General features: G+C 40.8%; 1 protein-coding gene across 11 annotated transcripts in view; it reads right to left on the reverse strand.

Annotated features, from left to right (window-relative positions):
• LOC107217302 (Down syndrome cell adhesion molecule-like protein Dscam2) overlaps nt 1-9,862 on the reverse strand; it is a 50,310-nt gene extending 40,448 nt beyond the window's left edge. For 10 of the 11 annotated variants that reach the window (XM_046740351.1, XM_015654788.2, XM_046740349.1 and 7 more), the window contains exon 1: nt 9,649-9,862. In XM_046740351.1, coding sequence (XP_046596307.1) covers nt 9,649-9,772 — 124 coding nt within the window. In that variant the 5' untranslated portion in view covers nt 9,773-9,862. The remainder of the gene's footprint in view (nt 1-9,648) is intronic. The other variant, XM_046740350.1, reaches the window with a different exon arrangement.
• Nucleotides 9,863-18,082: the final 8,220 nt, after the last annotated feature.

Genomic DNA, 18,082 nt, shown 5'->3' on the forward strand with positions numbered 1-18,082 from the left:
TCGTGAACGTGGCCAGACCTCCGATCTTAGTAGAACCGCGACGATCGAGTTCATGGCGTGAATGCATCACGAAAGAACCCTGAGAAAGTTTCGCTACCCCAGATGGTTTGTAACCTTGCATTTTTTGTCGATCACATGTCCAACCCACGCTCATGAGATCTCGAGATGAAAATGGCGCGAGGAAATTGAAGGTTCTTTCTCCTCTCTTCGCCTCGTTGCCGAGGGGGAAAAAAATGATTACCCGCTAGCAAGCTCCAAGAAATCGCGAGGTGGGTTTGCGAAACCTTGTGAATTGAAACTCACTTACCAAAGAAATAACTTGGGAACAGCAAGCGTCAGCACGGAGTGAAGTTACGTTCTGTCTCTACCCCACCTCACGTTTTCACCAGTCACGGTATACCTATAACCACGTCTTTGTGCGCCACCACGCCTTGGCAATCTATACAAAGGTGAAAACAACTTTTGCCATTTTCATTCCAGTTAAGATCAAAGGTGAAATAATTTCCAACGTCTCTGCGGTGCGCGCGGCAATTATCTGAATTCTTGTTTCATCCCGTATACTCTCTTTTCCACTTCCGCTCCGGTTCTTCTACCCTCTCGGTCGGTAGTGGCTTCAGCGCGCGTGCTTTCCTGTTTTTTATGAATGCCCATCTACACGGACAAAAAATAATACACACACAATCATACGAGAAGTCTTTCCTGTTCTTCTTTTTTCCTTTGACTTACGTTTCTCATTTATTTCTTCGCCACGCTGGGCAGCCGGGCAAAATGGAGAAGTACCTAAGAAAAATAAAGAGGAAGCAGAAGTCTAAGCGTTGTGGCTGGTCCGCGAAACTGTATCTTGAACTCAGAACGAGAGATGGTCGAGTCGACGGTGCAGGTTATGCACTGTTGTGTCGTGTTTTCCGGCAGCTACAGCGATGGCGTTGACCTGCAGACCGTTCGCCAAACTCGGAATGCACCGCGGAGGCTCTCCTCTCGCTCCATAACCTAATTCGACTCAAGTTAACCGCGCCTAACCTGAGCTAGCCAACCCAGTCCCACCCTTGCCTTCCCTTTCCTGCCCTCAGAGTTAACAGAACCTGCCACCGACAGCTGGCCGGTGACTAGCACCGGTTAAGAACCTCTTTGCATTGTGGGCAAAGCCGTTGGTTCTGACCTTAATGGTTCCAAGTACTTAAAACCGCGCTGCTTTGCTTTTCCTATTCCCATTAAGCGTCTGCATTGTTTCGACGTTATTAGTGCAATGGTTTGCTCAGAGAGTAAAACGAATACCCAGTGATTTGACGTCTTGAAGAGAACCGCATTATTTTACATGAAGAAGGGGTTTTCATCTCATATTGAAGAAGGAAAAACCGTTATTTCGTAATTTTAAAATTGTCTGGAATCCAGTAAACCGTTATAAAACAAAACACACTCATATTTTGAAATCTTAGATCATTCGAAATCATTGCAAGATTCAGAAAATAGTGTTTTTTCCTCAATGTTTCGTTACGATAATGTTACAAGTCAACATTTCTCGATTAGCTACTTCCGTTGACTCCAATTTAATATCTACTTTCCAAACCATCCGTAAAAGTTCATTCACTCAGAGAATGTCGCTGCTGCTTTACTCGACTTCTAATTAGTGGTTTCAGATCTGCGTCACATTTTCAGCGCATATTTTGTTCCGTAATTCTTTGTTGAGTCTGGTTGATAATCCCTGAAAACTTGAACTCTGGCCATGCAAGGGAGAAAACTATCCGGTGCGCCCGGAGTTCGCTGACTCTCTGCTTTTCGTAAACGAACGGGCAGCGATCCTAGTTCTATTTGTTCGGAAAACCCTCTCCCGGTTCGTGTAAATAACTGGTAACACTCAGATTTAAACTTTTGTTGAATCTACCCGTATTTGTGGTTCTGTCATCGAATTGTAATACGTCAAATTCCCGTAAGACCTGCGCTGAGTTTATTGCGTATTATTGAAGAAATCGCACAGGCTTACACATGTGCGTGCATTTACTCAATTCCACTAGGGAATAGTACATTGTGTTACAAGTGCGGAAAGTGGAGGGTGATTTACGACGAGTGTAAATTGCACGAGTCGAATGTCGCCTATCCGCACGTGTTACACGCTATATTTTTTCGAATTCTCGTGAGGGAAAGTTTGACTTGATAAGCATCGAAGTTGCCACTGAAAGCGCATAAAATTGACGTTACGTAAGTGACGTCTAATGGCCCAGTCAGTGACAGCGCGTAAAATTCCATATTTCACAACTGCGCATTCGCTCTAGACGCTCTAGTGTGGAAAGTAGAACATTTGGGATGAGCGCATGAGTCAACTTGTTATTTCCGCGTTGTTCGGAAATAGAGTACCTTCACTAGGTACGCTTATTCGATTTTGAAACTCAAACTTTCTAAGCAGGTATTCCAAAAAGTATGCTATAGATGAATATCGAGCTATACGGAGACAATTTTGACAGGTTTGGGGATATTTGGAGAGAAATTTCAGCTTCAGGGGATGAAAAAATTCAAAACGAACACGAACGTAAGTGAAAGAATTCACAGACTAAAGTTATTCTTGTAGGGTGAAAAAGAAGAAACAAGAAGTAAGATCGATATTTTTAGTTTTACGTGACAGGTATTACGTTGTTTTCCATACTTGTGGTAGTTTTATGCGTCAGAGCAACGTGCAGGCATAGTTGCGACTTGGCAAAATATTGTGGAAATGAAACTCCGAGGCTGCAGCCGGTCTACCGCAACTTAAATTCCTGAAATAATTGCATTCCGTTCTGGGGAATATACTAACAATAAACTTCACGGTGAGTACACAAGCTCGACTGCAACGAAATCCCCGAATATAAACTAAATAGAAAACTTATTTCTGAAACAAAATGTTTCCTTTAAACCAATTCGCTTTAACCGCTACATATTGGAACCTCAAGGGAATAAAACCGAACTCAAAGAGTTTGAAAACTACACTGGATTGTTCAGAAATTGGGTAAAAACTTAATATTATAGAAAAGAACAAATGTGGCTGAAAAGCTCTTTTACAGGAGACGTTTAGTATTGCATCGTATAACGGTAAGTGGGATTCACTTATTTTTCCATAAACCGCACGGAGACAAAATAAAGAATCATCAGCTTTTCGATCGGTTTAGAGATGGCGTTCATAAATTTAGATTTTCCTTTATCGCGAGTGGGTGAAACAAGTTGAAAAAGTCATCTATGCTTACAAGAACGACAAGGTGTGTGAAGCGGGAAATCAGCGACCTGGATTCCAAAAGCTAAACGGCGTGATCATACGTTCGATTAGATTATCGGATCGATTCTGATGGTCTTGGCTTCCTGGTACCTAGAGAATTTCGTATCCAGAGAACGATAAGGTGTAAAAATATTTATCAACTCCTTCGTTTTGGAACAGTCAAGGTGTACGTCAGTTTTGGACAGTACCATTCTAGGAGGACAACAACGGTTCCAGTAGACGTAATTCCTCAGGTATGCGCTTTTATTTCTATAGCAAGGAGCTCGATATCGTATGCGAAAAGCTTTAGAAATAACTTCGCCCAAGTAGTTAAGTGTAATTTAGTGGATATTGGATTTTTAATAATGAAATCGCACTGTGTGGCTGCGAGAAGATGAGAGTATTTTAGAAGCGTTACACAAGACCGGGGAAATTCAGTTTCCGCGATAGTTGACTCGACAAAGATTCCTTGGCTTTCTTGACTCGTTAAAGCGCGATGCGCCCGGAGATAATCAGAATGGATTCGGCGCTGAAGAATAAATACGAGCAAGATCGTAAAATGGAATTCCGAAATTTTTTACGCCTGCACCACGCTAATAAAATCCAGAGGCTGTTTCATACCTGCACACAGTGCTCACACTTCCCTTCGACATTTTTACGATTTCCTCAACCATTCCCGGAATTGCTGGGAGAGCTTTCACAACTCCGGGGACCCTCTTCCCCCTTCTTACACCACTCCTGGACTATTCTTCGAAAATTTCACTCCAACTCGAAGACGCGCGATACACGATACACCGGATGCAGACATGGTCGACTGTTTCAAACTCCCTTAAAGCTGGTGTCCTTGTATTTCTCAGAAAACAAAACTGAGTCCGCGAATAGACCTTTAAATTTTGAGCAGTGGTAGGAATTGGTAGTCAATTGATTAGAAAACGAAGCAATTTGAACGAATTAGAAGACGATGCTCTTGATGGCGTATAAGCTTTTGGACTTTCATCGTCTCGGGTGCGAAAACAGAGCAGACGAGATCTTTGCTTCGGTGTATCTTGATGGCCTCATCAGATTGGCCAGGGGCTGAGGCTTCTGATCTTGGCGGTATATAACTGGGAGGGATTCCCGCGAGGGAGCTGACAAAAATAAAGTGAGAGTTAATGGAACAACAGAAGCAGCTTGAGAAGCCGTCGAGGGGTCGCCGCCTCCTTTGAACGCGGGGCTGCTGATACTATGGAAACAAATATAGGTATGGCCGCAAGCATCCAAAGAGGATCATCAAAAGGACTGGTTGAACCGATCGCTCGTGGTCTTATATCGGCACATCTCATCGAGTCACGGAACCGTTTACATTTGCCTCGAGAATATTATCCATCATGCATGCGCGGTAAAAATTGGCTGATATTTCGCCACCTCCGCAATTTTTTTTAACGAAGTGTATTGTGAACTCTTCAATTGCGACATGAGGATTTTCATTTTGCAATGCCTCATCTGGTGGAAAAAAATCAAACTAATGCAACCAGATTTACAGCCGATCGTTGACAGTGTTTTTTCGCGTGTGGAAGGTAGAAAATGCAGGTATATTATTGATTATGTGTAATTAATTTATGTGACATGAGAAATTTGAACCCCCAAGAATTACGATTTGCCTCCATCAAAATTGAAAACTTAGGTTATGTGGTGACAAAATGGCGCGGACAATCAGGCTGACGTCATGAGAACGTTTTCCAATAATTTCGCTGGCAATCGATTTGGGCCGATTTGAGATCCGCGATTATCTGTACGAAGATCTGAAGTGGTTGGATAGTGGCGAGGATGATTAGCTGTGCTTTGAGGGACGCCCCTGTATATGGGGTAAAATCAACAGGCGGCTGCGGGCGGTTGTCCCGTCCTTTTTTCGCCCAACTTTCGACAGTCAATTTTTTTTCGACGGAAGACGTGACTCGGATTGAATATAATATCCGTGCAACGGGAATGCGTTAAGGCTCGCTAACTGCACAGACGAACTTTGTCAAATTATTTATTATTCAAGTACACGAGACTGCGATGCTGACACTCTGAACGTTTGAGCAGATTTTTGTCGCTTCTGTGATACTTTTCAGCGGTGAATTATTCGTAACGGTTGCGAATTACAAATTAGGTATCGAATTCGTAAGAGCCTCGGGTGGTTTACCGATTCGCGAGTTGGTAATTACGAATTTAACGAGTCCAAATATACGGTGATATTGTGATAGAAAATGTATCGGTAATTGAATTTAGTGGAGGGTAAGGTGGATTAAATCAAACTTTTAAAACATTCTAGATCGTCGCGACGACTCGAGTTGTTTCAAATCCGTTAGAGCTGGGAATAATAATCCGGTTTTAAGCGAGCTTCCGAGTTTCCGGGGGAACCTGAATCCGGGAAAATTTTGGAACTCTTGAATGACGAGGGCAGTCAGGTAATGAGTACAATCTCTGGAAAAGCTCGGAGAGTTTGTCTTTCGTGCCGCTAAAATTTGTTCCCACTGAATACCTTGATAAGCAGGACTTTACCGGAGTGTTCTAAATTGCAAATTCAGAATGGTTACAGCTAAAGCGAGAAGTTTGGGGTGAGTTTTGCGGATTATATTAGCAGACGAAAGCTGGAAAATTAGGAAACTTAAACCTCCCGCAAACGTCAAAAATTCTAGCGGGAAAACACGGTTAAAAAGAATACTCGTATATGCATATAGGGCATTCCATGACACCTCGATCAAGATTCTAAGTCGATGTCTCAGATTGGCTTTACGATTTTTTGTTTGAAAATATCTCTCTGAATAGACATTTTTTGGCCCATATTATAATGAGCTTGTATGTCCATTCTCATGTCAAAAATGCAATCCAATAACAATAATGATATCAATAATTTTTAATTTTCTTATTTATCTTTTGAAGTTGTAAAATGTTCATCTTCTAATAGGTTTTCTGACACTTACACCGCGCATTTCGTTATGTTTTATAAGATTTTTCTAAATAGTTTCGGATTTTGAAAAGTGGGTTTTTTATTTTCAAGTTTTTAAATCACACTTCAGATACGCTAGGTCGAAAAGTTCTGAACAAAATTGCGATTGCGATTTTCGCCGCGCACTTTCATACAAAAAATTACGAAACTAATTTGAGACATCGACTTAGATTCTTGATCGATATATCACGGAATGCTCCATATATATTTTTTCTCCTTTCCTTCCTTCTCGCCTCGCATTCATCCCCAAACCCGAACTGTCTGGAGTATACCTACACTTGACAGCGGATTCTGCAGGGGTAAAATCTACCCAGCGTCGTTAATGAGTTCGGAAGGTAATTAGAAGAGCATAATAGTCTGGAGTGGAAATTATCGATATTCCCGTAGTATAAATGTTTTCACAGCAATCTCGAAGCGATGAGAGTCAGCTATTCGATGTCGGTGCTCAAGTTCAAAGTTTATTAATATCGATCGGAGGCAGCCCGGCAGCCAGGTGAAAACATCCCCTTCTTCCCGATTTCGAAGAAACCCGCCGACAGGAGAGCCGGCTTAGTGTATGTATTCGGGTTATCGCCCGAGCGTAATATTTTCTCGGCTTTTATGGACGGGACATGTGGATGCTTCGGGTCGGCGTAGGCGAAGGTCGAAAGGAACGGCGCTGTTCCTGGACCGACAGTTTCTCATCCGCCTCGGCATGGGGATGGCGAACTTTTATGGCGGCGGCATGGGGCCGAGTCGATGCAGATACTCACGCCGTTCCAGAACCCGGATAAAACGCCAGGTTCCGTAACGGATTGCCGCTGGTAGTCAGAGCTTCTTTAAGGATGCATCGTGGCTCGGTTGGAAAAGTCCCAAAACCGAAGAATTAAGAAACAGAAGCGCAATGTTGCGTTAGTAAGCCGCTTGAGTCCTGTCAAGATTCACCAGAAAACTGAAACTTTGGTTTAGAAAAAATTGCATACCATCAATTGTCCGCAGAACAGCCTCTAGTGACCTATATTATATCTGACAAGGAAGGTATCCCGGGTCGATCTCGCCGAATTGATTTCCTTTGTAACATGTTACAGTAGACTAAAAACTAAGCGAAATTTTTTTTTTTTTATCTACCATTAAACACTTTAAAGGGGTGAAACCACCCTCCAAAGTAAGACATGTCAAGGGGTGATTTGGCAGTTTCACCCACAAGAAAAAAATATTTTTTAATCAGTTCAACTGGAAAAGTTTTCTCATAACGAGAAATTATATGTGTAATTTTCTTGAACAAAAAAGAAAAAAAAAACAAAAAACTGCCTAATCGCGCCTTGACATGCCTCACTTTGGAGGTTGCTTTCATGCCCTTGAAGTGTTTGACGGCAAATACAAAACAATACGTGTCACTTAGTTGTTAATCTACTTCAACATATTACAACAGAAATCGAATCGGAGAGATCGACCTGGGATACCTTCCTTATAAGAGGGATACCATAACGGAGCTACTCTTACTAGCATTAAGTCCGTACAGTTTGTCCAATTTTAATCATAAATAGCTTATTTTAATCGTGAACCTCGTTTTTCGTATCCAGGAAACATTATTAGAACCTAATGCGACTTCATTGATTCCATGGGTTGGCCTCTTGATTTCACTCCCCATTTCGTAATTCTTTCGCTTCGGCGTTGTTTTCACTGGATTGCAGACCAGATGCATGGTCAAAACGGCCGGCTCGACCTTCACTCTTCTCTTTTGCATCAGTTCAGTCAAACTTCGTTTCGCGTTATGCGGACTGGCTTTCTTGAGCTTCTTCATAATTAGTGGAGTAAAGCACTCAAGTAAGCCCAGGAAAGCTCCGGAGACCCTTGCTCCCGAGCAGCGGGAGGTTTTGGTCTCAAGAGGTAAGAGTCCAACTCGCACGTTTTCGTTCTTTACGACTTCGCCAGCAACGGTTCACCTTTCACAGGCTGAATCCTTGATGCGCAGCCTGAGGTCAGGTCACCGAAGGAATGAAAAGTAACGAATGGACACAAAAAGCGCCGATATTGAAAAATTAGAAGTTCACTCGAACGGTTCTACGCAGTAACTGAGAATAGTGGTGAGACTTCTCGCGTGTATGAAACTTGGGGTCTTTGCTACAACGAGACTTCAAACGTCGTAGATGATAAGGCGGGCACATTCCGCATCATGCCTTGTATCCGAGCTTGAATATCCCCCCATTTGCCTCCCGCTTTTACCGTCTTCTGGGAATCGGCCAAATCGCGGATCACCACTTTTTATGCCGGTTCTCTCTTTCCACCCGAGATTCGATATCCTCTGACAGGACAATCCTATTACTCGGTTAAATGCTGGGATATTCTGGACGTAAATTCGGGAATTTTCAAACAACACTTACTTATATCAGTTTTTCTTCGACAAAAATTGCGTTCATATACCGATTGACCTAATCTTTCGTCGGTATTTCATGATTCGCAATTGTTTCACGATGGTTGCCGGGTGAAAAACCGAATTTTGGCATTTTTCTTCTGCAGCCCCACTGTTAAAGGCTCGCCTGCAGATATTCTTTCATCAAGAATCTGATCTGTCTTCATTTACGTCTCGGTTTTCGCTGTCGGTGAAACGTCAGTTCCCAGGGGAGATTTATACTTGCCTTATATATTTCACACGGGTAAACATTTTTGCTTTTAATGTATGTATATGTACATATATATTTTCATCGGCCTGACTAGTTTTTTCCCATCATTATTCAAGGCGCGTTTCGGGATGCAGCGGAACTTCATCGTTTGTCCGTTGTCAGTTCGTCGTTTGTTGATTCAATGCAGCTTCATGCGGTAATTGTTCAATTATAATGCGGAACAACGGTAACAGTTTTTTTTTTCCGATACTGAATCTAATCGCTAGCAATTTCGAACATAGAACATAATTTCCTTAAAATCCTCCTTCAAAACGCTAACTATAAAACCAACGGAGAGAGAATTTGTTTTCAACAGAATTCGAGTAAAAGTGACACTTTTCAGACTTACTTCAGGTATAAAAAGTAAGTAGTTGGTCTAATTTTCGATTTGAAATAGGAACATTTAATCCGAATTTAACCTTAATACTGTAATCTGGGTAATTTATGTCCAGGTTATATTTTCGTACGTGAATATGCTATTATAAAAATTGAAGAAATTTAGAGTCTGACCTTGAAGTTTCTATTAGGTATAAAATCGGACGGAACATTGTTTCGGTCGATAAAAATCTCCGTTAAATTTTCCATAACATATTTCTGTAGAAAAAAATCCGAAGAACAGCGCCGGTGAAGAGAATTTCGAGTGTGCATTTCCTAGTTTGAGAAATAATGAAAAGCTTTGCAGGTGTCTACGTCTGTACGAAGCTCAGATTACCCCGAAGAATGCCGAGAGCAGAGCAAAGCGGTGACTAGTTCTGTCTAATTCTAATCCATAGCGATCGCTTTAGGATAGGCTTTCCGTAATTTAAAATCCTTACCCGGAGTGAGCGCAAGAAGCAGATGAACGAGAGCCAAGGTGAACTCCACGTGGTCGACGGAGCGTCGAGCGCGTGTCGATTTGAAACGCGTGGATAGCCTGCAGGGACGGACAACCCGCAGCATCGCGAGCCGCCGTCTTCCGACCGGAAGGTCCCACCACTTCCGCAACAACACGGGCACCTACTTCGCGCTTACGGACAGCCAACTTCCGGCTGCACGCGCTATAACCGCTAAACGAAGACTGCTGCTTAAGCCGCGGTCCGCCGCGATTTTCGCCCGTTTCCGGCCCGCTTCGGCCGTCTTCGTCGCTACCCGCAGACCGCGAGTCGCACGCTGTTGGCCGCCGACCCCCAATCGCACGGTGCTCTCCCCCCTCCCCGCCACGGCCCTCCTTCCCCCCCCATCCCCTTATCGCCCTGTGCAACCCAGCCCACCGCGAAGCCACCCTCCGCCGCCTCAAAGAGCTCGACGGCAAAGTTTGTACCGCCAACAAATTAAATATCAAAATACGATTTAACCGCGGAAAACAAGCCGGATTCGCGGCATAAAAAATTTTCATCAAAGTGGCAAAATTGGTGTGCAGTTTTTGAAAGGTTACGTTTTCCCACTTGCAAAACGGGGTGTCGATACACTCTGTTGGAATACCGTGCGATCTTTGGATCTCCACAATTGTGCTACTTGAAAGTTGTTGCGATTGTCAGAAGCAGGGTCGTGCTCGTGTGATTTCTTCGAATGAGTATATTTTGTAAACAAGAAGGTACGCGGCGTGCTTTCCTCAACGAAAAAAAATTTTGTACTATTGGATCTTGAACTAGTAACCTCAAAGAACTTGCCTGAATATTTCAGAATTTTTGGAGCGGTTTAAATGACCAAAATAAAGACATGCATAGGAGGACCTCATGTTTCACTTTACGTATACCGAAATACTTTACGTATACTCGAGAATCGAGATAATGTTTTAATGCAACTTCGGATCGATATTGAATTTTTCGTACAATGACCGTACAGTTGTTAAAAAGTTCACTCTAATCATCTAGGGCTGAATAAATATCGTACAGATGTTACCGCTATTTATTTCGCTGCAAAACGGACTTTGAGGTTACGTTTTGAAAATTATTCAATTCTTAAGTCTCGTGATAATTTATCAATGCCAACTGACCAGAGCACACTTCCTGACATCACAACTATCACATGACAATGAATTTCAGGACGAACCAATGTTTTACAGAAAAATGTGATGCACTCTCGTAAATACTCTTAAAATCGGTCACGTCATTTTGCGCTCAAACAGCTTATGGAAATTTTTTCCCACTTGTACATAGTTTCGTTACTGCAAGAGGGAAAGAATTTCGAAAAGCCTTGATCAGGGGAGACCAGCGCAAAGTGGGTGTCTTCTCGTAACGTTCCCCCTAGCCGATTCTTATTTCATCATCAGAAGCTGATGTACATTATACCTGTTGAAGTTTTGCGAAGAAGGTGTATAATGGCCAGTACCGCGTATTATTGTACCCGGTGTCACGCCCCGGGATACTTTTGCATTTACACCAATAAATCTCCCGGTTATTGTCTAGATAAACTTTCTGACGCTCGCTGAACCAATATATTCTTATTAGGGTAATAAAAACCTTTACCCAAGTTGAAGCTGAATCTTCCGACCTATCGTATATCTTTATTTACAGGAAATCTTTTTACTTCCGGACTATCTTCCTGCGAACCCACCTTACACAGGAAATTTCACCCGCTGTCTACCCCGTTCTCGTAAAGCCCAACTTTCCACAGCGGAAACCTGATATTCGAAGCTCGATTTTCTTTCAGCCTGCGTGACCCGAATTGACATGAATGAAATATTTTCAGCAAACTTGATATTCGAATTATTTTTCGCTCATCTACGATGCCAACAGCCATGCGAAAAACTAAAATCATAATGGATGGAACATCTAACTGAAAGTACAAACAAAACATGCGTGAAAGATGAAATTTGTTGAAATCTTTTGAAATCTTGTGGAATCCCTGAAATGTTTTGTAATATTTGTAAATCTTTGGAATCGTATCAAATCTTTTGAAATCCTTTGAAATTCCATGAAGTCTCTTCTAAACTTGTGAAATCCCTGAAATCTTTCAAAATCTTTGTAATTTTGAAATCAGGTGTACATCAAATACATGAGTGATTAACCCCTCGGCTTACAATCAGTGGAGCGTCATCGTTTTCTCGTCGACAAGTCAAATATTGGTGTTACTTCATTACACGTTCGCCTGATTATTCGAAAAAGAAGAAATAACCATTTAGCATAATTACCTGGGTTATTTGTATGTACTGCATTTTTCTACACAAATTATTCTTCTCTGTGGTGGTTTTTCACTTGTTCTTTTTCTTTAAAGGTAACACGGAGGTGTGTCGAGAAGTCTGTGGCTGCAATAAAAGGTTACCTTTGTATTGTATGGCCATTCCGAAACGTACAAGAAATTGCATTGCAGTCCGCACGACACATCACAGCTCAATAAAATGGCGTCGTTAGTGAGCCAATAACACGCTCGAATAAACACTGCCAGGAATAGTTAAATTGTTTCGATGAATTTTCAGCTTTGGATGCAGGAATTAGCCGTAACGAGAGTTGAGTCAGGCCTCATGAGAATTTTCCGCATTGCTATTTAGGAGCAAATATTGTCCAAAATAAATAGATAAATGACACAAGGTAAGGAAAAAGTAAATCAACGCTACTGCACCAATGAAGAAAAATAAATACCTACCTTCAATTTTTCGTAATTGGTTCTGATTTCTGTACTTTAATATTCAAGAATATACATACCTGAAAATTCTGCTTGTTGTTCTTCTTTGCTTTTCACATTTATTTTACAAACTGCAATTGTAAATTCATTCGCATGTTTACTGTTTCTGTATAACGACATGAGAAGTTAATTTAACTGCAGTTACTGGCTTGTCATTCACCACATCACGCGTTATACCAAAGTATCACTGCAGTTGAAGCAAAATGCCATTGAATCCCAGGGTATTATCCCAACCACAAAATGCTTTGATAGAACGGTAGCGCGGTAGCTTGCCAAAGGATGCTTCTGACACATGCAATTCCTGCGGTGTTTCATTCAGACCGGAATCTGTTCTCTGAACGAGCTATTGGTATCAGAAAAAAACACCGTAATTTACTTTTCGCTGTCAGCATTCATGACGTGGATTCGCCAGAACTTTCAAGTCTTTAGGTCATGTTAGTTGAGGCGGGATCGGAAAGCAGGCAATTATTTAGGGTAGAGGTAACGTCAAGTGTCTCATATGGGTTTGCAACTGAAAAAAGGTTCACCAAAAAGAGGGAAATAGTGGGTCAACAAGTCACCAGAATGGCGGTCATAAGCAACAAAGGAAACAATCTGATTGGCGCTTAGCAATCAGGGTGCAATCGGGTTCAATCTGATTGGTGCTTGGTGTAACTTTTGCAGCAGCAACGCCATCTTAACCCTTTCAGTCACGCAAGTCAGTTTGTTTTTGACACAGAAGATTAATTATACGTTTCCTATGTATTTTTCGACACTGCATGCGAATCTGATCTCAAAAATTCGTTACAACTGGAAACAACTCGGGAAATGGGGTGAAAACGGGGTGACTTATCAACATTGTTTTAGATAGTGTTCTTGGGTGAAATTTACATGAATATTTATTTTGAAACAGTACGATTTTAGGCCGAGAATAGGTGCAACCCCCAATATTATTTATATGCACCTCCAAAGAGAGTGAAAACTACCGTTATGTATTGAATTTCGTAAATCTAATGGCCATTCTGAGATCCTTGGTTTGTCAACCAATGAATTCCAATCGTTTTTAAGTGTACGTTTATTATCAAATTTCTCCGCTAACGAATTACATTCACGCAAATACTATATTTCTCCATATGTTTATTAATAAAAATTGTATATAATTGTGGATTCACAAAAAATCCTAATCATTCCAAAGTTTAAGTTTTATTTTTTTTATCTGAAAATGCAAAAAAATTCAGAATTTCGTATGGAACAGAAATAAAAAAAAAAGAAAGAAAAAAAGGGGTGCCACTATAGTCTTCATTGTAGGCTTCAGTGACTGAAAGGGTTAATATCCCTCTACTCTGTGGACACTTTCTATACACGGAGATAGTCCTCCTACCTCTACCCTCCATACAGAAAATAAAATAGATTACGTTAGGATAAGTTAGGTTAGAAAAGACGAGTTCACTCGTAAATGTTTTTTTTCTCAAAATGCATCGCTATGCCCTTATGGGTTGAAACCCGAGTAGCGTTGTGGGTACTTATTAGACAGGTTTTGAAATTCTCTACAAAAAAATGATTGCGGCTTTGTACATGTTCGAGCCCGTATAGCCTGTGAGACAACAATCAACATCAGCAGCTGTCTGTGCAAAATATTTCATCGTGTAGACTCGAAATGATCACCCCGTATTCCGTTTGTGGCACGAATTCTGCTCGCACGCTGCCTGCCTGAGCGTACATTACTTACGTGACCGCCTGCTGCAGCATGGGGTTTGTTGATTTGCGGCGAACCAGTTTTGCGAACGATGTCTAAACTGGTAATTGCCTCGATGTATCTTTCCCTTATTGGATCCGAGGGAATGAAACACTCATACGCTATCCTGAAGGTTGTACCTCAGGTCACGGATAACGTGATGACGAAGCACAAAAAGTTACAACACACATCGCAGATGTATCTGCTGTTTACTTTTCTCTAGTGATGTAACGAATATTCGCACTCGCAAAAAACGTGCGAACATTTTGTGAATGTGACCCTCGCACACACTTCATATTTTACTTTTAAAAATTGCGAAAATAATATTAAATAAGACAGAAACATTAGTTTGATAATGAACTTTTATTATCAAAGTTTGTCTTAACATTTAAATCACACTCTAACCTCAAAATTAATTTGTTCCTGTTGTCAATTTGTCGTTAAATGATGAAACAAACAATCGGCTTGGTTTGGATCAGCTCGGCAATTTTCGGAATGAGATGCAAACGGCGCTAATTTGTGTGTACGACTTACATGGTGTACCTGTCGGTCAATCAACCGTCAACTTTTAGCCATCGAGAAATGGCGCCAGATTTAAAAATGTACATTTGCATTCGCGTTTGCATTCGCGAATACTCAAGAATTTACATTCGTTACACCATTATTTTTCAGTAAATGAGGTATTTGGTAAATTTTAGGGTCTCGTAATCGAAATTCTAGAAACACTATACTACTTTATAATGCTTTTTCGAACCTCAGGGGCAATCTTTTCACATTATTATGTCTGATATAGATTGTTTGCTTTCATTTTTAACAAAATACCGCAGTTATACAAATCTAATTTCCTGGAATGTTTGAATGTGTTCGTTCACCGCGAGACGTAAAACGTGTATCCAAACAGCTCACCTTTAGAAAAAAAAAAATTAAAAATCAGTAATTCTTCCACTGCCAGAGGCAGGTAAATTGAATTTTATTTCTTCGAATTCCAGATCGTTTACTCGGTTATTAAATTTGAACTGCCCGGAATGTCACAAGTTAAAATGTATTCTGCATATACAACGCTAATTAGTAATATTTTTAATTACAGCTAACGACCAATAAAATTTGTACCTCAAAATTCGAGCTCTTTATTTTTGACCAGCGATACATTCATTATGGATTTCCATTTGCAAACAGTAATGACGCTATTGTCGCTAAAAATATTTGACTGTTAAAGTAAAGTAACATACACATGACGGAATAACAAGCTTGTAGCACGATATGTGACATTTTTACAGCTGTGTTGTGTTTTTAAACCTGGATCGCTGCAGTGCGCTAATTGAACATTTTTCCACCAATTACGCATCGATTTTTCACTACAAATAAAAGTTGCGAAATGTTCCCAATTTTTTAACAAATACAATTCATCATATCCGAGTAAAAGTGACATGTTTTAAAATAATTTACAATTAGCGAGTACAGCGGTACTGGAGCGTTGAAAAAATACTTTTCCTTCTCCAGCGGCCTTTTGTTCGTTTATATGTTACATATTTTGAGAGAAATGTGAAGTTCTTTTTCCGCTCGGCCTTACGTATTAAAATAATAATGTAAGTACTTGACGTGTTATTCAAAGAGCCAAAATACCTGCAGCCGAGTCTTTGGCAGACCCTGAAATTAATAGCGGATTCCCCTGGCGATAAAGCCTCTCTAAATAACCGGAGTGTTAACGTATGGGGATTCCAGTACATCCCGCGGTCAGTTTATTAAATTCAACCTCAATTAGTGCGTGTAATTAAATGGAAGGGTAATCAGCGAATCTGGTACCCAAGAAACGTAACAACCAACAAATATTCTGACATCCTCGATTCACCCCTCCTAAAGTCCTAACTAAACGCGGCCTATAAACAATATGCATGTACGTTTTACAAAGTTAATAAGGCGTCAAGTTATAGGATGTGCAATTATTCATTATCGCCACGAATAGCAGCCGAATAGACGAGAGGCATGTTCATGGTTCATTTCTTGCCAAATTGGAGACTGCGTATCAACTAAAAGCGGACCTGCAAGTGGCCTCTCAACGCAAACTATGTATTTGCACGACGATCCTTATCTTATTCGAGTCGCTGGCCCCTGATGTCTGCTTCAAACTTTGCTTTCATACTCCAGTAAATAAGCATGAAAAGTAGTCCTTTTTAGGTATGAATCCGGAAACTTGATCCAAGAGTGATTTGATGACGCTGAATGGAACGGTGATGGTAATTTTGCATTACACCTCCGAAAACATTATAAAAAAAAGGTTAAACCGTTTAATTCGGCACCTAATATCTTTATCAAAATGTGTGTAAAAAAAAAAGTTGTTGAGGACAAAAAAAAAACATAAGAAAGTGTCCTGTGTTTATCTTCGTATCTTCAAAAATAAGTGAGAAAAAATGAAATACCTTTTAAATGGGAGGGGGCGAAAACCTCAAATTTTCAAATAATAATAAAAATATTAAATTCACGTACTTGTCGAGTTTTTTGTTACATATAATTGCTTTAGTAAAAGTTAATCGAAACCCTTTGCATCCCTTTTTTATAATGATCTTGAGGGCTGATTGCAAAATTATTATCACCATTCGATTCAGCGTCATCGAGTCACCCTTACATCAAATTTCCGGATTCATACCTAAAAAGTACGACTTTTTGATTTTTTTCTAAGCCTATCAGCCCAATCGCAGAGCTGTGACTTTACAAACGAGGGGCTGAACAGTGTAAGGAATGAAACAAACGAAGCTAATATCCACCATAGAATGCGAATCCCAGTCCCGTGACTAGACGATGAAAATTATGCACCGTCATACACGTCTGAGTCGTTTTGCTACCCACCGTTATGGGAGATCAAAGAGAAGTAATGGATTCAATTTCAGGGTCAGCAGTTGTTGCATCCGCGGATGAATATTACATGAGGAAAGGCTTACGGTTCCATTGGGGAATATAAAGGGTCTTCTTCTTCGCCGGAATGATTTGTGGTACTATTAATGCATGGCTCGCGTCGCGATCTTGATCAGCATTGGAAAAAAGCTCCGTCGCCTTCCACGATTTCGAGGATTATCATCGCTCCATTGAATTTCCTCGAACTTTTTCACCCTGAGAGTTATACTACGAAACACGTCACGCAGCGGCTAAACGCAAGTTATCGTCGACTCGTCGACCGCTTACGCATTTCGGCCACGTAACTGCTCATAACTTTCAATTCTAACAATGAATGTCGAGTCGAACCTTACGATCCAATTTAGCCCCAGTCATTCGGGTTACGTAAGTTTTTTTCCTTTCCGTTTTCAGCGTTCCAGTCCGTTAGCTGTTCCGATTCCACGTTCCTCGGAACAATTATCCATATAATAAATCGAAGGAGCGCCCTTCATTAGTTTGAACATGAATGGTAATTCTTACCTCAGCTAATTTTGTTGTTGCGTTTTGCCTGATTTAAACAAAAGAAACGTCTTCAATAAAAGGTAAATTGACTCCTCGTAAAGTTGCCGGTTGTTCTGGAACAATTTATGCCAGCAGTGCGTGACGTTTACTGATAGTCTTTCACACGCCGGTGTTTTGCATCCCCGATTCTCGTCTCCACGTTTCCCCGCATCATTGTGAATCCTCTGCAACTATATATAAACATATAAGTATGTAGTCCAGTGTTGCCGTTTCTAGTAAAATTGTACTTTTCTATTAGATTTCAATCGTTTTTAGTACGGTAGTACACTTTACGATTTTTTAGTGTATTTAGAGATGTTCTAGTATGCTTTGATGATTTTCAATACAATTTTTGAAACGCGGTTTTTCTAGGCAATATTTGCGTTCCAACTAATCCCCACAGATGTTTTTCTGTTTCTGCCAATGTAGTATCCTACATTTCCCTAGAGACTGTATTACACGATCGTACGTTTCCTTCTATGCGGTTCGACATGATAACCTGG

Source organism: Neodiprion lecontei, chromosome 5, assembly GCF_021901455.1.
Source record: "Neodiprion lecontei isolate iyNeoLeco1 chromosome 5, iyNeoLeco1.1, whole genome shotgun sequence".
NCBI lineage: Eukaryota > Metazoa > Arthropoda > Insecta > Hymenoptera > Diprionidae > Neodiprion > Neodiprion lecontei.